This window comes from Sorex araneus, chromosome 10 (assembly GCF_027595985.1).
Source record: "Sorex araneus isolate mSorAra2 chromosome 10, mSorAra2.pri, whole genome shotgun sequence".
NCBI classification, from domain to species: Eukaryota; Metazoa; Chordata; class Mammalia; order Eulipotyphla; family Soricidae; genus Sorex; species Sorex araneus.
Window position 1 is genome coordinate 47,768,736 of NC_073311.1, and position 27,340 is coordinate 47,796,075.

Below are 27,340 nucleotides of genomic sequence, written 5' to 3' on the forward strand. Positions count from 1 at the left end.
CTTAGATTAAGAACATGCATTATTTTTTAATAGACTACAGTATATATAAGCAAATAATATTGCTTAATCATAATTATAAAGCCATCTCTTCTAATGTTAAGTCTGCTCTTTCTATGCTGCTTGATATTTGTTAAGAATTGAAGTCCTACTAATGCTTCACATAAAATTATGTTTATAAAGACCCTTAGCAAAGTGGGGAAATGCTATTAATAGTGAAATTATGTTGAAAAGTCAGGAAACAAAATTATATACATGATGGTTGTTCCTCTGCATTAAAGTAATATTCATGTTACTTAGATTCAAGTAGATGAAGGATAAATAAACCCTCATGTGCACTGCCTATCAGATCGTATATTTATGAAAGTGGTTTTCTGTTTTCTTTAATAGTTTGCTTATTTTACGTTTTATTTTTATGGAGATCTCTCCAGCAGTGCTTGGGCTCTAGGGGCATGGATGTAACAGTTCAGTGCAGTTCTGTTCTGGCCAGGCAATGGTGAGGACCACTGGGGCCACACTGGTGGAGAATAACTCAGAGGTTTGCAAATGCAAGGCATACACTCCTTTGAATTGTCTCCCCAGCCCTAGAACTTCATGTAGAGATGCATCTTAATGCTTCTCATATGAACAAACTGTCCAACCAGCATAAGCATAAGAATAGCTTTTACTCCTTCTCTCTTCTAAAAAAAAAAAAAAAAGAGTGTCAGGCAACATTAATAGAGTTTTAGAGTCTATTGCTTTACATTTTGGGAATTTTAAACCAGTTTATATTTTGAATGGGTACTGTGTGCTTGTTACTATGTTAATTATAAGGGTTATAAAGAAATGAAGCGTAAAACACTGTTCAAAGAGTGCTTATTATCCCATTGTCTTTTTTTTTTAACAATAGTTCTGTTAGATATAAGTGATATTATTCTCATTTTACAAGTGGGAAACTGAGGCTCAAAGAAGTCCAGTAACATGTCTGAGTAACATAACTGACAGAAAAAAAAATCTCAGTAGTTGAAATCCAGGTATTAAACCCAAGTTCTTCTGATTCAAAATCCCTGCTATAGGGCTGGAGAGATAGCACAGCGGGTAGGGCGTTTGCCTTGCACGTGGCCGACCCGGGTTCAAATCCCAGCATCCCATATGGTCCCCTGAGCATGGCCAGGGGTAATTCCTGAGTGCAGAGCCAGGAGTAACCCCTGTGCATTGCCAGGTGTGACCCAAAAAAAGCAAATAAATAAATAAATAAATAAAGTAACATTAAAAAAAAAAAATCCCTGCTATACCTTTTCTTCTCTTAAAAAAAAAAAAAAGAAAGAAAGAAAGAAAAGGGGAAAAAAGTCCTTTTTGTCCTGAGGAAAAGTCATCAAGAAACAAAACAAAAAACAAAAACCGAACTAACAGAATATGCTGAGCACTAAATGATGTCTAAAAATTGTGAATTGAGTAATCTTTGGAGAGAAAGAGATGTTTGGATATAATGGTTAGGTTTTTAATCAAAAGTAAGTTTTAAATTTGCTTTTAGAAAATGGGTAAAACTTTGGAAATGGTTTAAAATAGTCAAAAGGGGAACAGAACTGATTGATATAAAGGGGAGAAAGTAAAGGCAAAGAGCTCAATGTGAGATAATAATGGAAGGAATAGAGCCAAAGAAGGGGTTGATAGGAGATTATACAAAAGACTAAAAGTCAAATGGAGGGTAGTTGTTTTTTCAAATTGAGATAACATTAGCTTACCCAACTGTATGTGTTTCAGGGGTACAATTTCAGCCTCTTCAAAGTATATGGTGCTAAACCACAATCACACCAAAGTACCAGTGTCCTTCCAACTCTGCAGTCTGAGTCCACAAGTTTGTTTCCATTGGTTTTATCTGTTCCCGAACTTTGTTACTCTTTATCACACACATAAGTGAGATCATCTGCTTTATCCATCTGCCTTATTATACTTATTATCACCTCCCTCCAGTTAGATGGGGGTGTCAGGAGGAAGGCTAAATAAATACTAAGCTAAAGACAATTTTTTTCATTGAACCACCATGACATACACAGTTACAAAGTTGTTCATGATTGGGTTTCAGTCAGTGTTCCAACACCAGTGTACATTTCTCAGCACCAGTTCCCCAGTTTCCCCCCAACAACCATCCTGCCTCTGAGGCAGATACCAAATACCTCTCTCTTTTTTTTCCGCTCTCTCTAATTCATATCTCTCTCTCTCTCTCCATTCAGCACTCAGTTCTTGTCCAGAGTGATCATTTCAGCAATCATTGCCATTCTCTGCCCTAACTGTACTTCCCTATAACTTGTGCTAAGCTTCCTACCAAGGTTTAGTCTTCCTGGCCCTCATTTCTGCTGTCTTTGAGTATTATTAAAGTTATATATTTTTTATATCCCACAACTGAGTGCAGTCATTCTCTATCCCTCTCCCCTCTGACTCGTTTCACTCAGCATTATACTCCATGTCCTTACATTTATAAGCAGATTTCACGACTTCAATTTTTGTAACAGCTATATAGTGTTCCATTGTGTAGATGTACCATAGTTTCTTTACCCAGTCCTCTGTTCTCAGGCACTTGGGTTGTTTCCAGATTCTGGCAGTTGTGAATAGTGCCGCAGTGAACATAGGGAAGCAGATGGCTTTTCTGCATTGTGTTTTTAGCCCCCCCCAGGGTATATTCCTAGGAGTGGTATTGCTGGGTCAAATAGAAGCTTAGTTTCAAGTTTTTTGAAGAATGTCCATGTTGTTTTCCAAAAGAGGTTGGACCAGTCAGTGTTCCCACCAGCACTGAATGAGAACTCATGCTAGCACTGATTGTTCTTGTTCTTTTTGATGTATGCTAGTCTCTGTGGCATAAGATGATATCTTACTGTTGCTTTGATTTGCATTTCCCTGATGGTTAGTGATATAGAGCATTATTTTATGTGCCTTTTGGTCATTTGTATTTCTTTGAGGAAGTTTTTGTTCATCTTTCATCCCCATATTTCAATGGGGCTGGATGTTTTTTTCCTGTAAAGTTCTACCAAACCTTATATATCTTTGATATTAATACTGTATCAGGTGGGTGTCAAGTAAATAATTTTTCCAGTTCTGTGGGCTGTGTTCATATCCTGGTAATCATTTCTTTCAAGATGTAGAAACTTCTTAATTTAATGTAGTCCCATTTGTTTATCTTTACTTCCTCTTGCTTGGTCAGTGGTGTTTTATTCCTAAAGATGTCTCTATAGGGCCGGAGCGATAGCACAGCAGGTAGGGCGTTTGCCTTGCACGCGGCCGACCCGGGGTCGATCCCCGGCATCCCATATGGTCCCCCAAGCACTGCCAGGAGCAATTCCTGAGTGCAAAGCCAGGAGTAACCCCTGAGCATCGCTGGGTGTGACCCCAAAAAAGCAAAAAAAAAAAAAAAAAAAGATGTCTCTATAGCTTCAGTGTCACGGAGGGTTCTGCCTAAGTTTTTCTCTATGCAGTTTATGGATTCAGGTCTGATATTGAAGTCCTTAGTCGATTTTGATTAAATTTTTGTACATGGTGTTAGAGGTCTGAATTTATTTTTTTTGCATGTGGCTATCCAGTTTTCCCAGCACCACTTGTTGAAGAAACTTTCCTTGCTCCACTTCATTTTTTTTTCTCCTTTATTGGAGATTAACTGATCATATACCTAAGGGTCTGTCTTGGAATATTCAATTCTGTTCCATTGATCTCAGCATCTTTCTTTATTCCAATTCTATGCTTTTTTAATTACCACTGTTTTGTATAGTTTCAAGTTGTGGAAAGTGATGCCTCCCATCTTCTTTTTCCCAAGGACTGTTTTAGCTACTGGAGGGGCTTTATTCTTCATATTTTTATCTTACATAAAAGATTCCCAGTATCAAACACTTATTGACTGAGCCCTACAATAAGTGCTGTTCAGGCGTGATGTCATTTATTTTTTAGAGTTAATGAGGCCCAGAGAGGCTCAGTAACTGCTAAGGGTAATAAACAGAAGAACCAAGGTTTAAACATAAAACAGTTTAAATCCAGAGTTCTTGCTTTAATGCACTATGGTTATAGAGTTCATGATAGGATGAACAAGTTTCAAGTTGAGGACTTTATATCCCTAGTAGCTTCTAACATCTAAGTTAAGAAAGGTGATGTGATCTGTCTCTGATATCCTGTTCTCATCCCTGCTGCCATCACTGGATAGTCAGGAAAAAGTTATTTGTGCTAATACTTTCAGCTTTGTCTGCTTTTCTGTGCTCATTTGGTCAGTTACTCACACTTCACCCCAAATCCCTACCATCTGAGATAGGTCAGACCAATGTTAACCATAGTTCAGAGTTTGTAGCCTTACTCCAGCCTGTGGGTGTGACAGACATGAGTCGTAGCAAACCTTGATGACTGTGTTGTATGTTCAGCTTTGAAAGCCACTATTGTAGTAGGGTATCAGTTAGGTGTAGACTACAACTGTCTTTCAACTAGCACTGGGAAACTATTTGTGATCTTACTCTTAAGTCTCTGCTCCCAGACTAGCTCTCTTTATAGATGTAACCAAGGGATAGTAAATTAATGAGCATTTTAATTGTATTCTTTTAACTATGAAGTGACATGATTATAGTACTATTTTATTTATATTTTAGGCATACAGTATTATTGCTCCATACCCACCACCAAGAGTGCCAGTATCCCTCCTCCTTTGTGGCTTAATTACTTCTTTTCTGCCCCATTCTCCTGCCCCCAAGTTTTAGGAGCTTGAGTTATATTATCTCATTCTATTGGGGGAGGGGTTCTCATTTTTAAAAATTATCATTTTTTTAATTGCAGGAACATTTGCTTACAAGACTGTAAATATCTACATATTGGGGAGTACTTTATTGCTATCACGCACACAATTGAACATTTTAAAAGACTTTTTCTCAGGCTTTTTGAGTCTTACTAATTATGCGTTGTAATATATATACCTAACCATTTCTTACGATTTTAATTCACTCATGAAAACTTGTTTTCTAAGTGAAAGTTACTAAATCAGAAAATATTTCCATTAATTTTTTTTTTTTTTTTAATTTTGCTGAGCCCAAGGAGTAAACTGCAAGGGCTCATTCGTGCAAGGCAGGTGCTTTACCACTGAGTTACACCCCCGGTCCTTTTCAATTAGTTTTAGTGGAAAAACTGTACCTTAATATCTTACTATCTAAGATTCCAAATAATTTTAGATTAAGAACCCTATCAATTGAGCAGTGTAAACAAATTTGTAGAATGAAATGCTTTGAAAACAAAACCCGGGACCAGTGAAATAGCTCATGGATTGGGGTATATGTGTGTGCAAGGAACCATATTCAGTTCTCTGCTGCCCAACCCAACATGATCCCCAAACGCTACTGGGTGTAGCTCTGGTGGTCCCTGGCACCACAGGACCCAAGTGGCATTGCTTCTCTGAGCTCTAGCATTGAACCGTCCAGCCTGGCTGCCTAAATATTACCAGGAATGGAATGACCTCAGGTTCCCTGAGGTCTGCTTGATTGACCCAAGCCCCACAAAAAAGAAAAAATATACCTAAGATCTTTAATAATGGTGTATTATTTTACTTCTGAAAATCAAGGAGAAGACACTGTAGTGTGTGATGATAGCTTTTGGGATAGGAGTTGCAAGAAATTTGAGTAGTTGACTGTAAGGCAGGTAATCTTCGGGGTTTGTGGTTGTCTTGCACTTAAAAATAGCTAACGGAAATCTGGCCAACTACCGGGATGCAGATGAAAACCTTAACCTCTGTTCAGCTATAACCTGAAGAAGGGATAAGATGCAGCTGCATCTCTGTAACAAGGTGAAGAAAAACCGTGTGTTGAAGACGGTGTGCAAAGGAGGGAGTGTCTCTGGGAAGACTTATAGACCTTTCAGTCCTCAAACTAAGGAGAAGGGTAGTATCCTGACTGGCACACAGTGCGGCAGGCTTTGCTGTGCTGAAGGAACAATGTGAGACTACTTGGGACATGTGGTCAGGGAACTGGGAGTCAGTTTGGAACCCTTGGAAAAGTAAAGGGCTATGTGACAGCAGAAGGAAAATAGATTGTCGGTTTATTTCATTATGTGTTGGAGGCAAGAGCGAGCTATGAACAGTGTCTGAGGAAAGCAAGGCCTGTTTTAGGAAGAGTAAAATCAGCTGAAAGATAGTTGTGGCACACAAACACAAATTTTTATTTATTTATTTATTTTCTTTTTTTGGGGGGTCACACCCGGTGATGCACAGGGGTTACTCCTGGCTCTGCACTCAGGAATCACCCCTGGCGGTGCTCAGGGGACCATATGGGATGCTGGGAATTGAACCCGGGTCGGCCGCATGCAAGGCAAACTCCCTACCCACTGTGCTATTGCTCCAGCCCCGCACACACAAAAAATTGAACCACCTCTTTGGCCCCTTGTTGTTTACTGCTTTGGTTTAAAAATGAAGGTATGAAATGGTAGAGTACATGCCTTGCGGGTGCTTAGCTCTGGGTTCAACTGAGTGTAGCATGATGGTCCTCATGACAATAGTTAACAGAACATTTTGAATGATTGGGCTGGAGAGACAGTACAGTGGGTATGGTGCTTGCCTGGCACCAACCCAGGTTCTAGCCTTAGCACCATAGATGGTCCCCTGAGCACTGCCAGGAGTGATCCCCTGAGCACAGAGCCAGGAATAAGCCCTGAACACCACCAGGTATGCTCCTCCAATTTTTTGAGGAATGGTTTGGCCAACATCCAGAGACTATAAAACCAAGCTCCCGGAAGTGTGACATCTTTTAGCCTAATTCTCCCCCTCAGAGAACCTGGCTACCTACCGAGAGTTTCCTGCCCGCATGGGAGAGCCTGGCAAGCTCCCCGTGGCGTATTCATATGCCAAAACCAGTAACAATGATGGGTCTCATTTCCCTGACCCTGAAAGAGCCTCCAGTGCAGCACCATTGGAAAGGAAAAGTAAAAAGAGGCTGCTAAAATCTCAGGGCTAGTTTATAAGAGATTTGGTGATTTTATGGAAAGAATATTAAATTGCAAGTTAGGAGACCCAGATTCTAGCTCTTAGTACCCCAGTAATTCACTGCCCAGGTTCTGTATCTGCAGAGTGACGGAAGTGCACCAAAAATAAGGTCTCTCTCCATTCCAGCATTTTGTGATTTAAAAAACTACGTAATATATTGAGCCAGATTCTTAACTGTTATTAAATATGTTGATAATTGTTTTAAGTCATTTCAGTCAAGTAGTAAATTTTCATACTCATTCTTGTTTTTTTTTTTTCCCCAGAAACTCTGTGAAGGCATATTTAAAGTCCTTGTGAAGGACATCCCAACAACATGTCAAGTGTCCTGCCTGGAAGTTCTCCGCATTCTCTCTAGAGACAAAAAGGTTTTAGTTCCTGTAACAACCAAGGAAAATATGCAGATACTATTGCGACTAGCCAAGCTAAACGAATCGGATGATTCTTTGGAGAAGGTGTCAGAGTTTCCAGTTATTGTGGAGTCATTGAAATGTCTGTGTAACATAGTGTTCAATAGTCAGATGGCACAGCAGCTCAGTCTGGAACTTAACCTTGCTGCAAAGCTTTGTAACCTCCTGAGAAAGTGCAAGGACCGAAAGTTTATCAATGACATTAAGTGCTTTGACTTGCGCTTGCTCTTCCTCTTGTCACTTTTGCACACCGACATCAGGTCACAATTGCGCTACGAGCTCCAGGGACTACCGCTGCTAACCCAGATCTTGGAAAGTGCCTTTAGCATCAAGTGGACTGATGAGTATGAATCGTCCATAGACCATAATGGACCTCCTCTCTCAGCTCAGGAGACAGACTGTGCCATTGAGGCCCTCAAAGCTCTCTTCAATGTGACAGTAGACAGTTGGAAAGTGCATAAAGAGGTAAGACGGGAAAACTCGTATATACTTGGAATTAAGTTGGTCTCGGCACCCATCGAGCTACCTGCAAGGGAGTAATGCTTAATACTGCTGAGTCTGGAGACGGGAAAGGTTTCCAAGTTCTCTATTTATTGGTCTGTGATTCACGATACTTTTCTTAAGTGTTGTAAGTCTTATTCTTTCTATATTTATAACACTTAGCGGAAGAATAGGGTGAAGTTTTGTAGATGACAGGCTCAGTTTCTTTTCTGACTTGTACTGTTCTTCCAGCAACAAGGATTAAATTAATTGAAGAGCAATAAAAAATGTAGTTCATAAAAGTATAGGCATTTTCAGTGGCTGTTATTATAAAGAAAAGTTAAGATTGGAGCCGGAATCATAGTACAGTGGATAGGGCATTTGCGTTTCAGGCGGCTGACAGGTTTAATCCCCAGCTTCCCATATGGTCCCCTGAACACCATCGTGAGTGATCTCTGAGCACAGAGTCAGGAGTACCTGAGTACCCCTAGGTGTGTTCCACCCCCCACCCCAAAAAAGAGAAAATTTGAAAGATAAATCAAGCTCATTGAAGTTGATTGATCAACATTGATGTTTGCTCTGAGAGGAAAAGATGCTCTCTGCTTCACTTATCCCAATCTTGTAGAGTGTTACTCTGTAGTATTAGATAGCAATCAGAGGGGTAGAACTACAGCTGGATAGATATTGCTTGTACATTGTCCTAGAAAACAGAAAAATTATACCAGAATGTGGGAAAGACCATTTTGTATCACTTATCTGTATTCTAAGATCCTTTTCTATGTCTGGACCTTCTAGCAACCCAAAATGAAGCAGATTTGATAGTTTATAATTAAATATCCACAAGAACAATATGCTAATAAACAAGAAACTTAGTTTAAGGAAATCACCAGGTTTTTTGTTTGTTTGTTTGTTTGTTTTTGCTTTTTGGGTCACACCCAGCAATGCACAGGGGTTACCTCCTGGCTTTGCACTCAGGAATTACTCCTGGCGGTTCTCAGGGGACCATATGGGATGCTGGGAATCGAACCTAGGTCAGCCGCATGCAAGGCAAACGTCTTACCTGCTGTGCTATCACTCCAGCCCCTGGAAATCACCAGTTTTAAGTGAAGTGGACATCAGCTTTTTTCCTTCTAGACTCTTTAACATTTTACACTTAATGGCAGGGGAAACCCAGGGCCTGTTGGCTTCATACCCCAGTGTTAAGGATGAGCTTTGGAGGACCATCTATAGGTTGAGCAGACAGCTCAGGAAACCCCCCTACTTCCCCCATCTCCCCATGTCCCCACCTCCAACTCCATGACAGGGCCTCTGGGGACTACCACTCCCCACCTCCTCATACACTCCCTCCAAGTAAAACTAAAACAAACAAACTAAACCCTCTACCTTTACTTTGAAATAACTGGTGGAACCCAGCCCCTGCCTTTTAAAAAAAGAAAGGTGGTTTTGGTGCCAGAGCAAATGATCTTTTCTGATAATTTATTGTAAGACATAGCTAACTTTTTGCTGTGTTCATTTGAAGCAGTCCTCACCACGAGTAAAAATCTGTTTTTGCCAGAAGCCTACTGTGAATGGATTATCCAAGTGCAGTACAGTGGGAGTATGCAGGCATCTGAGTTCTCAAGTGCAAATAGGTCTATATTTTGAAGCCAAATATTTGAAGCTAGTCCTAACAGCTGTTCTGGATGACTGTAGTATGGTCAGTTTTTCCTGGGACTTGGCAGGAGAAGATGTGGAAAGCCCACATGCTCCATTTATGCTTTAAAACCAAATATTTGGAAATATTTAAAATGTTATGTTTCTATGCTTGTTTGGTACCTTGTATGGTTATTTTTTTTCTACACTGTTTGTTTTGATGTTTTTAGGTCTGCCATTTAGTTGCTTGAGCTCTCCTAAGACTATTGTTTTGCTATTGTTGAAGTTTTTATTATTTAAATTATACCTAGATATTTGTTTATGCTATTAAGATAATCTGAGAAAAAGATTTATAATTGGGTGACTACACTTCAGTATATGTGTGGGATAAAATTAACCAACAGAAGTATTCTTTAGGTAGTAGTGAAGAAGAAGCTCTAATAATATTGAGGTGGAAAATACTGATTTTGTGTTAATGAATGTTTTTTCTCCAAAAATTGAATGAGAAAGGATCAGTAGCATCTCCCCAGACCCATACCTCCTCTACAATGTGGATCAGTTGATCAACCATTATAAAATGTGTGTAGTCAGTTTGATTTTGGCTGTTATTTAAATTATGAGAAATTTTTTTTTTTTCTTTTTGGGTCACACCCAGCGATGCTCAATGCTCAGGGGTTACTCCTGGCTTTGCACTCAGGAATTGCTCCTGGCAGTGCTTGGGGGACCATATGGGATGCCGGGGATCGAACCCAGGTCGGCCATGTGCAAGGCAAATGCCCTACCTTCTGTGCTATCGCTCCGGCCCCAAATTATGAGAAATTTAAGAATTTAAGAAATTTAAGCCAGAAGTAACCCCTGAGCATTGCCAGGTGTGATCAAAAAGCCTAAATAAATAAATTTTAAAAAATAACTACAATATTTTTCTTTTCTGTGAAAATAACACATGCTTATTTTCTATATTTATAGCACTTAGCGGAAGAATAGGCTATTGTAGAAGATATAACCCCCCAAAACCAAATAAGCAGTAAGAAAATACAAATTGCCTATTACTCTCGACTGAAAAATAAGTATTAGGCAGGGCTGGAGATAGTACAGTGAGTAAGGTGCTTGCTTGGCACAAATCTAACCCTGGTTCATTACCCAGTATCCTATATGGTTCTGAGCACCACCAGTAGTAACTTTTATTTATTTATTTGCTTATTTATTTGTTTATTTATTTATTTATTGAGGCCTATGTAATGCTCTTCCAGGAGCTTTATTTCTGAGTCTCTGGATCTTGGCTATTGATGAGATTATGTGGCATCAAGGGCAGTTTGTGGGTGTCACTGCCAAGCTACTGATAAACTTGGGAGATGGGGGGAGGACACCATTCCCGCTCCAAGCCGACTTGGAGATTTCAGCCACGGGTTTCACATACCTGGGTTTTTCTGCAGATTCACTCATGTGTGAAGCTCACCAGAGCCTGTGGAGAGCGGCTGTGGGCCTGGTGGCAATTGAGTTCTGAAGGTTTTTGGCTGCCGGGGCTCTGTTAGGGCAGGGAGGGAAACTCAACCCGCCCCCCTCTGAGTTTCCCCATGAAACAGCTTGGTGCGGGGGTCTGGACATTCTATGTTGCTCTCTTGGGAGTAACTCTTGAGTGTAGTGTGAGGAATAAACCCTGGGCATTGCAGGATATGGCCCAAATACCAAAAAAAAAAAAAAAGAAAAACATGCTTGCATTTTTATGCATGTCTTTTTGCCCATTCTCCCTTTATAATGTAGAAATATAAACATATATATAATTTTTTTTAAACTAAAACAGTCACTTTATAATCTTGAAAGCTTGGGGTATTGGAGGGAGTTTTTGGTTTTTCTTACAGTAAATTTCCTTAAAGGGAAATGTTTTTTAAAATATGTTCCTTGGGGCCATAGAGTTCCTGAGTCTACCCTCTGGTAAAAAGCAGGCACTGTTCTGGGTTTTCCACCCTCCCTTTAAGAAGGTGCCTTTAGCGTGGTACAGATAGTGCAGCAGATGGGGTACTTGCCTTGAAGACAGCCAGCGTGGGGTCAGTCCTCATAGACCCCTACCGTGAGCCTCACTGGAAGTGATCCTTGAACACAGAACCAAGAGTGAGCCCTAAGCACCCCAAAGTGTGGCTCAAAAACCAGAATAAAAAAAGGTTATTTGTTTGTTTGTTTGTTTGTTTTTAATTTTATTGAATTGCCGTGAGATAGTTACAAGCTTTCATGTTTGAGTTACAATCACACAATGATCAAACACTCATCCCTCCACCAGTGCACATTCCCCACCACCAATATTCCCGATGTATCCCCCCTTTCCCACCCTCCCGCTGCCTCCATGGCAGACAATATTCCCCATACTCTCGCTCTACTGTGGGGCTAGGAGGATTGCCCCATAGCTGGAAGCTTGCTTCATGAGCAGAGGGGAGAAGGCAGATGGAATAGAGAAGGGATCACTAAAAAAATGATGGGCAGAGGAATCAGTCGGGATGGGAGATATGTGCCAAAAGTAGATAACGGACCAAACATGATGACCTCTCAGTGTCTATGTTGCAAGCCCTAATGCCCAAAGGTGCATTTGGTTTTTTACTGTTGCATCTAAATTATAATTTCTTTACATCTAAATTATAACTAGATTTAATTTGGGAGATGGAGTTCCTATTTCCCCTCCCCCTGCTCCCACCCACTTTCACAAGGCTTTGACAGTCATTTTCTTTTCTTAATTTGTTAAAGTTGGGGGAGGGCCACACACCTCTGTGCTCAGGGCTTTTTGCTTCTACATTCAGGAATCTCAGGTTGGCTGCGTCAAGGTAAATACAGCCTTACAGCTATTCTATTCCTTTGGCCCATAGGTGATATATTCTTATGAAGGAATAGTTAAGTACAAAATAAAAGCATTTTAATTCAATTAATTTTTTATACTTATAAGTATTTTAAAATATTATAAAAGTATTGATAAGGATTTATCAACATTTAACAAACCCCTATGTGTAGATATTTGTTTGCCTCTTTTGTTGTTATTGTTTTAATTGGATCACCATGAATTCCAACATTACAAAATTGTTCACGATAAAGTTTCAGGCCTACAATGTTCAAGCACCAATCCCTTCGCCAGTATCCACTTCCCTCCACCAGTGTCCCCAGTTTTCCTCCTGCCCCTCAGCCTGCCCTATGGCAGGCACTTTTTCCCTCCACCATTATATTAGTGTTTCCTTCCCTGGCTTATCCCAACTTTTAATCCAGTGGCAAGCATCCTACTGAAGATCAGTTCTCATGTTCTTCATTTCTGTTTCCCTCTGGGCGTTTGTTATTCCCCTACCATTTTTCTTTAGATCCCACATATGAGAGTGATCATTCTGTGTCTGTCCCTCTCCTGCATCGTTAGGATGCACCGCTAAGCAAGTGGAAGCAAAGATAAACAAATGGTACTACATTTTAAACTTCCACACCTCAGAGGAAATGGTGAATAGAATACAAAGACACCCCATAGATTTGGAGAAATTATTAACCCATCGAACTAAGGGTTAATATCCAAGACATTTAAACCTCTGATAGAACTATACCCCCCAAAAATAAATAAATAAAATAAAAATCCAACTCTATTAAAAAATGGGGAGAAGAGATGAGTGGAAACAACTTCAAAGGGAAAATACAGCCGGCCAAAACACACGTGAAAAAAAGCTCTACACCAGTTCATCAGGGAAATGCAAATTAGAACAACAATGAGATATGACCTATACCACAGAGACTGGCACACATCAAAAAGAACAACCATGGGCTGGAGCAATAGTACAGCGGGTAGGGCCTTGCATGCGGCTGACCCAGGTTCGATTCCCAGCTTCCCATATGATCCCCTGAGCACTGCCAGGAGTAATTCCTGAGTGCAAAGCCAGGAGTAAAACCCTGAGCATTGCCGGGTGTGACCCAAAAAGCCAAAAAAATAAATAAATAAAAAGAACAACCAGTGTTGGTGTGGATGTGGGAGAAGAGAGACCCTCATTCACTGTTGGTGGGAATGTCGACTGGGCCAGCTTTTTTTTAGAATATAGTGTGGACATTTCTCAAAAACTTGGAATTGGGCTTCTATATGCTCTAGCAGTTCCACTCGTTAGAATATACACCAAGGGTTTAAAAGCACAATTGTTTGCTATTTAAATTAATAACATGAATTTTCTTGTCAAATGTTATAAATTCCTGAGATTTTTGGGCCAAAGGATTTTAAAGACTATTAAGGGTTTTTTTTTCCCCTTTAGTATATATTACCAAATTGATCTTAAACTGCTGCTATTTTATTCCTTGTCAAACCCTGGATATTTCACTTGTAAAAATCTATTTTTTGGAGGGGGACTGGGTAAGGGGTCATGTGGTGCTGGGAATCAGCTTGTGGCCTCTTGCATGAAAGTCGTGGTCCAGATGATTTTAATCTCTTTTATCTCTCTGCACTCATTTAAAAATGTTTTTTGCCTATTTCATAACTCAGCCATTATAGAAAATGCTCTGGGTTTGACTGTTACTATGGTTGTCATTTTAAAAGTCCACCAAAACCAGATTAATATCAAGGTTTTTCTTGTGGTCTAGTACATTTGTGCCATTCATTATAAATTTCTTGTCTTGCTGTTAAATTCCTTTCTGTTCTAATATCATCCACAGATTACTTTGGAGATTTCTCTCCATTCAGTGAAAAAGTATCTGGTCTTATTTCTACATGTATTGTGAGTCTTTCACTCTCTCCCACACACACACTCCCCCCACTTCCCATCTCTATTTCCCATTCCTAAATGTAGTGTTTTTTGGGGTTTTTTTTTTTTGGTTTTTATTTTTGCTTTTTGGGTCACACCCGGCAATGCACAGGAGTTGCTCCTGGCTCTGCACTCAGGAATTACCCTTGGTGGTGCTCAGGGGACCATATGGGATGCTGGGAATCGAACCCAGGTTGGCCACATGCAAGGTAAATGCCCTACTTCTGTGCTATCGCTCCAGCCCCAATGTAGTGTGTTTTAAAAAGCCAAATAATTCCTTTGGGAGGACCTGGAGGCAGGTTTTTTAAATTTTATTTTACTATTTTAGAGCATTACAAAACCGTTCACGATTGAACTTCAGTCATACAGTGTTCCAACACCCATCCTTCCACCACTGTACATTTCTCAGCACCAGTGTCTCCAGGTTCCCTCCCATCAGCCCACCACTCCCGACCACCTGCCTGCCTCTTTGGCAAGTGCTCCTGAAGGCAGTTTTAATGAAAGTAATTGATATTGTTTTCCTCTTTAACACTGTTAAATATGTTGATGAAGAAAGCTTGTTGTAAAAAAAAAAAAAAGAAGAAAGCTTGTTGTTATTCCAGTAATCCCTTGCACATATTTTCTTGTGCAATGCTTTCCAGATACCATTCCAATGTAAAGAGAAAATACACCGACCAACAGACAATGTTAGAGCCGTTCAAGTGCAGAGAAGGAAAGGAAATAGATGACTAGTCAGGGTACACTGTTTGTGAGCCCATAGAAGTTTAATTAGGAATGCCACATTGCAGCAGGTTCATTTGATGATGATTATTCTTTTTTTTTCCCTTTGGAAGACTTTATTAATATTACCTGACTCTTAGGAAAGTAACTTTTTAAGCAAGTGAAGATCAGTGAAATTATTTTATAGTATTGATTATTTTTAAAAAGTTAAGGAAGTGTTAAAGAAGAATACATTAGTTAAAATTAAAGCTTGGACCTGTGCTATTTTGTTTTTTCTGAATCAGTTTTTAACAAACATTTTTGAGTCCTCAGAATGGGCCAAAATTCTTATGGGCACAGAGACGTAAAATAAAATAATCTCAGCGAAGAATGTACAGTCTATAGGAGATCAGACACAATAAATATAAAATGATATTTTGATATCTATAAAGCAGAAAAATATAAAGAAATAGCCCAAAGTTGATAGGAAGAAACATTTATAATACTTTTTAATCTTCAGAACATTTAATAGCATTATTTAGAACAGCATTTTAAAAAGTTTTATTGAAGTACTGGGATTTACAATATGTTAATTATACTTTTCATGCTTGCATCATTCCAACATTAGACCCATCACCAGAGTGCTGTCTTCCCTTCACTATTGTCCTAAGAGCCCCACCCTCTGCTCCCTTATAAACTCAATTCTACAGGCAAAATCTCCAGGTCCGATGATTTGTTATCCCTTAGTATCTTACTATCTTACATAGTTTCTTTACATCCCATATATAAGAGAGATGATTTTTGTTGCTTGGTTCGTTTTATTTCGGGGCCACACCTGGTGGTACTCTGGCTTACTCCTGGCTCGGCACTCAGGGACCATTTCTGGAAGTCTCAGTGGACCATGGGATGCTAGGGATCAAACTCAGACCAGTCGCATGCATGGCAAGCGCCTTATCCACTGTACTATCTCTCTGCCTCCTCTAAGTTCCTTTTTTGATCATACTGCTTTCGATACTCTGTCTTCACCTTTGGCTTTTATCATTCTGATTATAATGTGTCTTGTAGTTTTGCTGGCTTTGTTTTCGCTAGGACCCTTTTGGCCTCTTGGATCTCAGTTCCTGCCTTCCTCAACTCTGGGAAATTTTTAGCTACGATTTTTTTAACTAGTGGCTCTTCATCGAATTTGTCCTCCCATGTTTCAAGGACTCCAGTGATTCTTATGTAACCTCATTCCATAGTTCTCCGATGTGCTATTCATTTCCATTCATACTTCTTTTCATCTTCTATTGTTTCCTAGATATGTTCCCTGCATCTCATGGAGCTCCTTGATCTTTTCCTCAGCTGCTATTATTCTGCTGCTCAGACTATCGAGTTTTTGGGTTTTTTTTTTAAACATCACCTACCATATACTCTTCATTTCTGTCACTTTTTAATGTCGTGTAGTTTTCTCATTTTCGCTCTCATACTTGTGCTTTGCCATCTCTTTTTCGAGCTTATTAAACATCCTCAACAATGGTGTTACTAACGCCATCCTCTTAAGGGTGTACTTATAGAACTGGTTGTTACTGGTAGAACTCTCTGTGGTATTATTTTCACTCATTGAGCTTGGTGTGGTTCCCCTTATCTTCCTCATTGTGTTTGCTGTGTTCCTGCTGTGCTGAGGATGAATTTTTAGAATTTAGTTCTCCTGGGAGTCTCTGAGGGATTAGACTGGGTGCTGCTCTTTTCATTCTCTGTCTTCACCCAGTGACAGGTGTAAGTGTGAGCTATGTGAGGTGTGATGAGTAGAGCTTCTGGGCATGGAAGCTGCCTGAACCTCATTAGGAGTGGGGGAATCTGCCTCCAGATCCAAAAAGGCTCTGTGGTCAAGAGATTAACCTCACCTGGAGGGTTGGAAGAGCAAGCAAAGGTTCGGGAGATTTGGAAGAGGGCTGAGCTGTTTAGAGCAGCATATTTTTTGCCTCTTGGGGAGTTACAACACTTGTTTATAACATTTATATCTCCTTTTTAAAGTTTATTATAAAGCTGTTGCTGTTATATTCCCTGTACTCTGCTGTGGACAATGCTAGATGCAGAAAAAATATGGGGGTAAAATATATCATATTTATCTATAAGAAGGTATTTTTGAGTATTTATAATTTAAAAGGACAAATAAAAGGACAAAATAAAAGGACAAATTTGATAGAGGGAAGCAAAAAGGCTAGGATTAAATATAGGTTGAAATGCTTCTTGACATATAGCTAGATTTCCAGGTAAGAATGTAAGTGTGTTGGGGGCCAAAGTGATAATACAGCGGGTAAGATGCTTGCCTTGCGTGCCGCCAACCTGGGTTTGATCCCCAGCACCCCAGTATGATCCCCAAGCTGATTGGGAATGGTCCCTGAGTGCAGAGCGAGGAGTAAACCCTGAGCACTGCCAGGTGTGTCCCCCAAAAAACAAAAGGAATACAGGTGTGCACATATCTTTATTATTCACTTTTTACATAATTGGTAAAATTTTTCTTAATTTTATTTTTCTAAAAATTTTCTTAAATTTTTCCTAAGTGGGTAGGACTCTGCCTTGCACACAGCCTACTTCAGTTCGTTCCTGGTGTCCCATATGGTCCCCCAAGTAATGACAAGTGATCCTGAGAACCACCAGATAAGACTCCGAGGCAATAAAAGAAAATAAAGTGTGAATGAGAAAGTGTGCCATACAAAAGCAGAATCTTCCACAGAAGTTTGCAGAGGAGAAAGAAAAGCAACAACATAGGAAGTGAGCCTATGCAAAGAGCTCTAAGAAGTGAGCCTATGTAAAGAGATTCCCTGAGCTTTTACTTCTCATTTCATTTTTATTTCTACCGTCCCACAAGCCTGCTTGTCTTCCTCCTCTCTTTATATCTCTTTTGGGGCTGTTTTCCTCCTTTGCCTCAGAAGATAGTGTCATTTCAGACAAGAGTATTTCGATGCCTCAAGATATAAAAATAAAGGTCATGGAGCAAGTTACTGACAGTTGTTGTACAACTATGTTGATACAGTAAAGAGTGGCTGTATTTAATCCATCATTCTTGTGAGATAAGAACATTAACCCCACTTGATGAGAACACTGATGATCAGAGTTTGAATTATTTATGGAAATTCACCCAGCAGAATGAACAGTTGTTGGAGATTTTATGTTCTCTCTAGCCTTTATTAAAAATTCTTAAAAGATAGCACTCATTCAGCAGAGATATAGACTAATGAACTAGAATAAGGAGAATAGATAAAAACAAATACATGCACAGTTAATAGATTTGTGATACAGATAATATTAAAGGGCTATTTGAATGATGGGCTTTTTAATAAATGGTACCAGATCAGTTATGTAGCTCTGTAGAAGAAATGAATTTGAATCCCTGTCTTACACCTTACACCAAAAAATGGATGATACCTAAATACAAGAGATAAAATAATAAAGTTTTTAGGAGAAAATAGAATATTGTCTTTATGACTTCATTTTAAACAAGTCAGATATTTCTTGAATAGACTCTTAAAACAGGAAAAAATAAAGATAAAACCATAGAGGGAAAAACTGACCACTTGATCTTTATTAAAATGAAGAAAAATTACAAAGACCACCAAATGGGAAGAAGATATTTGTAACATATAAATCAGTTACATATCTGAAGTCTATATAAATATAGAGAAGTCTCTCCAGAGTATTTTAAAAAGCTCTAAAATTTCATTTTGCCAACTCAGAAATTAGGTCAAGGGCTTGAATAAGCATTTCACAAAAGGGTTATTAAATGATTCATAGATATAGAAAGGGTTTTAAATTTTATTAGTTACCAAAAAAATGTATAATGAAGTCAGTGAGACCACTGCAAGCCCATAAAAGTGACAAAAAAAAATGCTGACAATATGAACACTTGGTACAGCTATGAACATCGGATAGAAGTTAAATGGGTGAAAATACCTTGAAACAGTTTGGCAATGCCTTTTAAGGCTTCACACACACACATACACACACACACACACACACACATTATGTATATACACATTTAGAGAGGGAGAGCATACACACACACACACACACACACACACGCACACACACGCACACACGCCCAAGGGCCCAGCATACTAAAGGACATGTTTGTTTGTTTGTTTGTTCGGTTTTTAAATTAAGTATGTTGTTCAGTAGTGATAGTACAGCAGGTAGGATGTTTGCCCTACATGCGGCCAACCCGGGTTCACTTCCCGGGGTGTATCCCATTTGGATCTTGAGCATTGTCGGGAGTAATTTCTGAGTGCGGAGCCAGGAGTAACCCCTGAGCATCACCGGGTGTGACCCCAAAAAGCCAAAGAGTGATTGTATTTGTGAGATAAGAATAAAAAATTTAAAAATAGAGGATCACGAAGGGCCAGAGTATGAGTTCGGTTATTAGGCTCATTCTAACTCCCAGGCCGTCCATAACTTGCAGACTAACTTCTAATGACAGAGACCCAGAATTACGAACTGTTTATCCTTCCATGGAGCACAATAATCCTGCCTGCCTTCCTCCTCGGCGGCAGTGACGCAGCAGACCCTTGACTGACACTGGCCCAGTCACATCTTCACCGGGGGCTGGAGGGCTGAACACGAGTCTGCAGCCGGGGCCCTGTGCAGTCGGCCCGGGGAAGCAGGAGCGGGCCCTGTGCCCTTCCCGTGACCACTTTGGGGTGGTGATCTCTGTGCCTGCAGTAGCAGTGCTGGTCCCCAGGGGACCCCAGTGGAACGGAACTGACATCTGTCACCAGTAGCACCTCTCCAAGTCTCGACACCCGCCGCTGCAGGGTTAGCATGAGAGCAGCTTCTGCAGGCCCCGCCCCACGCCAGCAGCCAGCCCCGCAGGCCTTCTGTCTGCCAACACATTCTCGGTCCAGTGTTCCCTAGGACAGACACTTAGGCATCTCAGGTCTTTCTAATGTTGGCAAGAAAAACGCCCCTTTCCTATGTATGCATTTCCTTTTTTGTCTTTACTATGCACTTTAGCCTCTAAAGCCAATTAATAAAAACAATGATTGAGAAAAAAATAAATAAATAAAATAAAATAAAAATAGAGGATGTTCATGGCATCACTCTTCAGTATCCCCAAACTGGAAATAAGTCGTGTCCATCATGAGTGGGTTGGATAAGTATGTGTTCATTGTAATATTGTCATTGTATTCAACAGTGTTTTTTTTTTTTTTTTTTTTTTTTGGCTTTTTGGGTCACACCTGGCAATGCACAGGGGTCACTCCTGGCTCTGCACTCAGGAATTACTCCTAGCAGTGCTCAGGGGACCATATGGGACGCTGGGAATCGAACCCGGATCGACCGCGTGCAAGGCAAACGCCCTACCCGCTGTGCTATCACTCCAGCCCCTCAACAGTGTTTTCTTAACCTAAATGTGGACAGAATTTTTTCTCTATTAAAGTGAAACCTTTGTGCGCCAGAGTGATAATACAGCAAGTAGGGCATTTGCCTTGCACGCAGCCAACCCAGGTTCGATCCCCAGCATCCCATATGGTCCTCAAAGCACAACCAGGAGTAATTCCTGGGTGCAGGGCCAGGAGTAACCCCTGAGCATCTCTGGGTGTGACCCAAAAAGCAAAAATAAAGTAGCTGCTCGAAAGAAAAGATTAAAGTAAAACCTTTTTTGTGATACATACGACAATCACTCAAAACATTGTTATATGTTCACAAACACATTCTATACTACGGCGTTGCAGATTAGTGGCAAGCAGTAGTCCACAAGAACCATGCTTCAAATTACCATGATTTACAGCAGTGAAAACAAACAGACTACATTGATGTAGCATGAACAACTCACAGACACAAGAGTCTGTATTTTCCCTCTTTCTTTTTTCGAGACTTGGGGGTGAGGGGGCCACACCTGCAGTGTTCAGGCCTTATTCCTGGCTCAGCGCTTAGGCAGAGCTCATGGGGACTATATGGGGTGCCAGGATCTAACCCAGGTCAGCCACATGCAAGTTCAGGACTCCATGCTCTGTATTTTCTTTTCAGCCCACAAGTGTATTTTTTATATGGGATTTACTGACAACAGAATCGTTGACACTTGGTGTTGGAAGTTAGGGTTACACTTAGAGAGTCAGAAGTTGTCATTTGAAGGGCCCATGAGGGAATTCTGCAGTTCTTAATCTTGGCATCATGTCATTTTGTTGCTGGCTATGTGAATTTGTTCATTTCTTGAAAGTTTATCCAGCTGTACTCTTAACAATTTGGGCTATTTTCTGTTTATCTATATTGCACTTAACCATTTACATTAAAAATAATTCAGCACCTATTAAACAGATGCCCTCCAAACTTGTGAAGGTAGCGGTTTAATGGGGAAAAAACAACATGCAAGTGTGTCAACAAATGTGGAATTATGGATTATGTGTTCATGAAAAAAATCACAACAATATGGAGTGATAGAGATTAATTGAAGGAAGGCAACTCTTCATAGAAGCCTCTCTGAGAAGATACTTCAGCTCAGATCTGAAGGATGAAAAGAAATTAGTGCTGCCAAAGAAATCACATCAGTGGTAAACAATCCAATAGCTGTTTTGAATAGAGAAAAAAAACTTACGTTAAAACAGTTCATTGCAGACATAGGGTACAAATTGGTGTCCAGGACAGTAAGAAATTAAATAGAAGTAAGATTTTAGTTTACAGTTGCAAATAATGGAAAGACTAAAATGGATAAATTTTGAAAAGAGGCCTGTTAATAGTGGCATAGATGCTGAAAAGAGAAAGAATAGAAAGGAGTAAGAATAGGTGAGAATTTAATAGGAAGTGTATTTCCAGTTAATTTTTCTAAACCAGACATATATGTTCTTAAGAATTAATGGAAGATTGTGGCTAGAGTGATAGTACAGTGGGTGGGGGGTTTGCCTTATACATGACTGATCCCCGGCATCCCATATGGTCCCCCAGGCACTGCCAGGAATAATTCCTGAGTGCAGAGCAGGAGTAACCCTTGAGCATCACCGGGTGTGACCAAAAGGGATTTTTTTTTTAAAAAAGGAATTAATGGAAGAATTCCACATGGGTTTCAGTGTACTACTTGTAATCTGGGTAAGTGTGAACATATTGGAGAATTTCTATTTAGGCATTTGAAGCAGGGTGTGAATGAATGCTGTCCATTCATTCTGACCTTGCAGATCTTGGTTGTTTCTGGCATTCTTCTGGTCCTGATTCCTCTTCCCTTCCCCAGAACACAAGTATTTTGTTTTTTCTCATTTCAGCTCTACCAGTTTTGTGTTTGTAAAATTAGCGTTTGTTTCCTTCCTTCTTTTTCTTTCCCCCTCAGATTCAAATATTTCAGATTTGTTGCTACAAAACATCATCCCCCTTCAAATATTTCATTCCAAATAGGCACTTTAATGCGTATCATCATCTTAATATAATCCTTTTTTAACCCTAACAGTTTCCTATTTGTGAGGATGTATGTAGGGAAATTTTGGTTCAGAGAAACTACATGCCTGGTCTGAGGTCACAGCTAAGGCTTCAGATCCCAAATGCAGTGCTTTTTCCATTCAACAACTGAGGCCTTCATTGCTTGCAAATCAAAACATGATGATAATGTGTTTAAAATGTTGGCATCCACATTCTGAATACTGAAAGTATACCCTGTTATTTTTATGAGTTATCTTCCTAGGAGGAAGGTATTTGTAATATATGATAATATCTATATTATATAGGATATATAAATTTTATATACATACATAGTATTTTATATACATACATAGTATTTATGTACATGTATAAGTATATTTCACTTTAGATAGACATGAGATCAGTTATATTCAGTGTTAGAAGTGATAATCATGGTTTCAGAGGCCAGAGAGTGTACAGGAAGTAACACACACCTGTCTTGTATATTGCCACTTCTTATGAACTTGGTTCAATATCTGGCAGCACATGTGGTCTCCTGAACACCACCAGGGATCACTGTTGAACACCACTAGGAACCACACACATCCCCAATAATAATTATCACTACTTTCATTTGTCTTACTAAAAATCTGAAAGAGGATAGGATCTTTCTGCTGATGCAGCTGATTAAAGAAATTTTAGCAGCCCAGATACCACTGAAAACAAGAAGTGTTGGGTATGATTGATTGTTCAGAGCTTAATTTTTTCCATTATTCTTCCTTCTGATTCTCTGTGTCTCACCAATGTCACTACCAGTGAGTGCATGGTGGGAAAACAGATGAAATGCAGTTTTCATCATGTGTTGGTAGCCCTGGAGCACTGTTTCCCAAAGTAGGCAGTAATACCCTCCAGGAGGTACTGGAACAACCCAGGAGGGGAGTGGTAATAGTTGGACTACAAAACAGAGTGCAATTTGTTTGTTCATTTACAAAAGGTAGATTTCCAGGTGGACACTGCATTGTCTTTTTTTTCCTGAAGGGAATTTTTACTCAAGAAATTAGGAATTTGGGGGCCGGAGCGATAGCACAGTGGGTAGGGCATTTGCCTTGCACGCGGCCTACCCGGCTTCAATCCCCAGCATCCCATATGGTCCCCCAAGCACTGCCAGGAGCAATTCCTGAGTGCAAAGCCAGGAGTAACCCCTGAGCATTGCTGGGTGTGACCCAAAAAGCAAAAAAAAAGAAATTAGGAATTTGATTTGATTTTGGGGAACTAGGAAATTAGGATAATTTAAAATAAAGTTTATACCCTCTTTTGCTTTTGAATATTGAAAAGACATTTTATTACAAATGTGCAACTCACTCCTAAATTATTTTATAGAGATGTACATTTGTACTTTAATAATGACTAGTCAAATGAAGCAGTATATTATAGACGGAAGAAGCTAGACTTTCTGGAACTGGAAGTGATCCTGGGTTGAATTGAATCTTAAGTAAAAGAGTAGGAAAAGCATGAGTGCTGATCACAACTTCTCCTGAAAGTCATGTATTTTGAAAACTATTGTAAGGGAGTAGCTTGATCAGCTTCTGGCTTCAGCTTTGTCTGGCTATTCAAATGAGACAGTGGTTATTCACTTAGTACTGCTTTGGGAATTCTTCCTAGGTTATCTTAAATTCTTCCATGTGTGGGGCTGGAGTGATAGCACAACGGGTAGGGCGTTTGCCTTGCATGCGGCCGACCCGGGTTTGAATCCCAGCATCCCATATGGTCCCCTGAGCACCGCCAGGGGTGGTTCCTGAGTACATAGCCAGGAGTAATCCCTGTGCATCGCCAGGTGCGACCCAAAAAGCAAAAAAAAAAAATTCTTTCACGTGTGGTATGAGAATGGCTTTACAGAGGTGCCTTGAGATGACTATACAACTATACAACCTCGAGGGATGATGTAATATACCAAATTCTGTAGGAAGTCATTCAATCCCCAATTTTCCCTTTCCTCTCGTTTGTCATAGAGTGATTCTCATCAGTTCCGAGTCATGGCAGCTGTCCTTCGCCATTGTTTACTAATTGTAGGTCCAACTGAAGACAAAACAGAAGAGCTGCACAGGTAGGTCACCTCTGTATTGATACCTCATTGAAGAACATCACCAGGTTTTGTTTTTATGTACCCAGTTTTAATTGTCTATTTAGAGCATTAAGCAAGGAACTTGTATGTTAAAAATCAAGTGCCATTACTGAATATTTATGGTGTGACATCATGCTAAGTTCTTCATAAAGATTAACTTCTTTAATCATCATACCAACTTCATAGTAGGTAGGTATTAACTGTTTTTCCCTCTTCGTAGATAATGAAACCGAGGCAGTTTCTCCCATCTCACTCAGCCCAAATAATTGAAAGAATTTGGATTTTAACTCTTCTTTTTTTTAATAATGTAGGAGTACTGCTATTTAGTCAGTCATTGATTAAGCTGATTGAATTAGGCATGAACTCCACATTACTTTTTTTTTTTAATTCTATTCTGAATGTTGTGCTGGAGCGATAGCACAGCGGGTAGGGCGTTTACCTTGCATGAGGCCAACCCAGGTTCGATTCCTCCACCCCTCTCGGAGAGCCCATCAAGCTACTGAGAGTATCTCACCCGCACGGCAGAGCCTGGCAATTACCCGTGGCATATTCAATACGCCAAAAACAGTAACAACAAATCTCATGGTGGAGACGTTACTGGTGCCCACTCAAGCAAATCGATGAGCGACGGGATGACAGTGACAGTGATTCTGAATGTTAACTTTACTATTTTATTTTTACTCCCCCCCCTTTTTTTTTGATTCATTGTGAGATAGAGCTACAAAGCTTTCATGTTTGAGCTTCGATCATATAATCATCAAACACCCATCCCTTCACCAGTACACACTTTCTACCACCATAATCCCCAGTATTCCCCCGACCCTGTTCCAAACCGTCCCTTGCTTGTGTGGCAGACATTTTCCCCCATACTCTCTCTCTACTTTGGTTACATTTGATATTTTGACACCAGTCTCACCACCACTCAAATCTTCCCAAAAGGCAATGCTAGATGATTTGTTTTGTATTGCTTGTTATGGATAGAATATAATGTCCAGGAAATTCTGTGTCGTTCTCTTCCAGGAGCTTTAGTTTATTATAGTCTCTGGGTCTTGGCCATTGATGTGATTACATGGCGCCCGGGGCATTTTGTGGGTGTGACTGTCGAGCTTCTGGAAAACTGGGGACTTGCGGGGGGAGGAGGCCCAGTTCCGATCCAAGCGGGCTTGGAGATCTCAGTTATGGGTTCCTGCATATCTGGGTTTTCCTGCCGGTCCTCTCTCTGGTGAGGGTCATCCTGTTTTGGGTGAAGCTCGTCCAAGCACGTGGAGAGTGGCCTTGGGCATGATAGCGGTTAGGTTCTGGAGGTTTTTGGCTGCCGGGGTTCTGCTTGGGGCAGGGAGGGAAACTCAGCCTCCCCCTTAGAGGTGCCCCGGTGAAGACAGCCTGGCGCAGGGTCAGTGCATTCTGCAGCACTCTCTTCTGGGAGCTTTAGTTTATAGTCTCTGGGCCTTGGCCATTGATAAGATTATATGGCGCCAGGGGCAGTTTGTGGGTGTGACTACCAATGTACTGGAAAACCGGGGACCTGGGGGAAGGAGGCCCAGTTCTGATCCAAGCGGGCTTGGAGATCTCAGTCACAGTAAACCCTATTTTTAATGCTATACTTAACCTAATACTCTCACAAATGTCATTCCTAAAAGGTATTTACCAAGAGCAGGTGATATAGTTCAGCAGTGGAGCACTTGTTCTGATCATTTCAGATCTTAGGTTTGATCCCTAACACCGCAAAAAAAGTGGGAACCCAAGCACAGTTCCATATCCTTTGACTCTAATACTGAATCCCCTGGCCCTATTGGCTCAGTAACAACATGGGGGGCCCTGGGAATCCTGAACATTGCTTGGGGTATCTCCCCCAAGTAACTGATAATGTTTTGTAAGAATACAAATGGTATTTTAAACTACTTAAATAGGACTGGGAAGATAAAAGTGGGGTTAGGGAGTTTGCTTTGCATGTGGCAGACACTGGTTTGATCCCGGAGCATTCCACCTAACTAACACTCAACCCCCAAATTGGAAATATTCCGATAAATTCAGATTTTCAAAGAAACAACTCTGTTTTACAAATAGTTCTTAAATTGTGTTTTTGTCATAGTAAAAATTACCTTTTCAGCATTTAAAATACCTATTTTTCACATGCAGTTTATGGGATGGGGATGTGGCTCAGTCAGTGATAGCATGCCTGCTTTACATGTGTGAGATTTTGGAGTTTGATTCCCAGCACTGCACAAAAACAAGCCAAAAAAAAAAAAGAAAAGAAAAGAAAAGAAAAGAAAACCCTCAAATGTAGTGTAAGTAAAGCTTTATACAGAGACAGGTATAAAATGAAACATCTTTTGGGGCTAGAGAGACAGTACAGCAGGATTTGAAAGACAATATAGTATATTAAAACAAAAACACCTATTTTTCAATCATATATTATCTTACATTTGATATTATGTTAAGTTCATTGCTAGGTTATCTTTATATTCTCTGCCCTACAAGCCTTTATAAGGTTATTTTTCTCACAGTGAAAAAGCATGGTATTTTACGTGACAGGGGCGATAGTGTAGCAAGTAGGACACTTGCCTTGCACATGGCCAACCTGGTCCAGTCCTCATTACCACAAGCCCTGCCAGGAGTGTTTCCTGAGCACAGAGCCTCGGTGTGGCCCCAAACCAAAAAAGCGTAATGTATTAAGTAGCTCTGCCTTTTACAAAAATCAGATAAACTGATACATCATATTCTTTAAGAATTATATTGAACATTTTTGCTTACTGATTTTTTTCATCATCAAGAAACAACCAAACTCTAGAATCTATAAAAGAGTTTACAAAAAGTAAGTTTCATTTTAAGATAGGATATCAATCAACTATGCAGGGAACTGAGGATCTGGTGTTTTGACTTGAATTTTCAACTAATCACAAAACAAGTGTTCTCTAAGAGTGAATTTAATAGGGTG

The 27,340-nt window shown here is 40.1% G+C and overlaps 1 protein-coding gene across 5 annotated transcripts in view; it reads left to right on the top strand.

Moving 5' to 3' along the window:
• The window catches only part of RIC8B (RIC8 guanine nucleotide exchange factor B), a 126,340-nt gene that overhangs the window by 25,444 nt on the left and 73,556 nt on the right, over positions 1–27,340 (top strand). For all 5 annotated transcript variants that reach the window (XR_008626971.1, XM_055118643.1, XM_055118645.1 and 2 more), the window contains exons 3-4: positions 7,231–7,839; positions 24,290–24,384. Coding sequence is in view for 4 of the 5 variants with exons in the window: in XM_055118643.1 (XP_054974618.1) it covers positions 7,231–7,839; positions 24,290–24,384 (704 nt within the window). In the remaining variant the exon portion in view is untranslated. The remainder of the gene's footprint in view (positions 1–7,230; positions 7,840–24,289; positions 24,385–27,340) is intronic.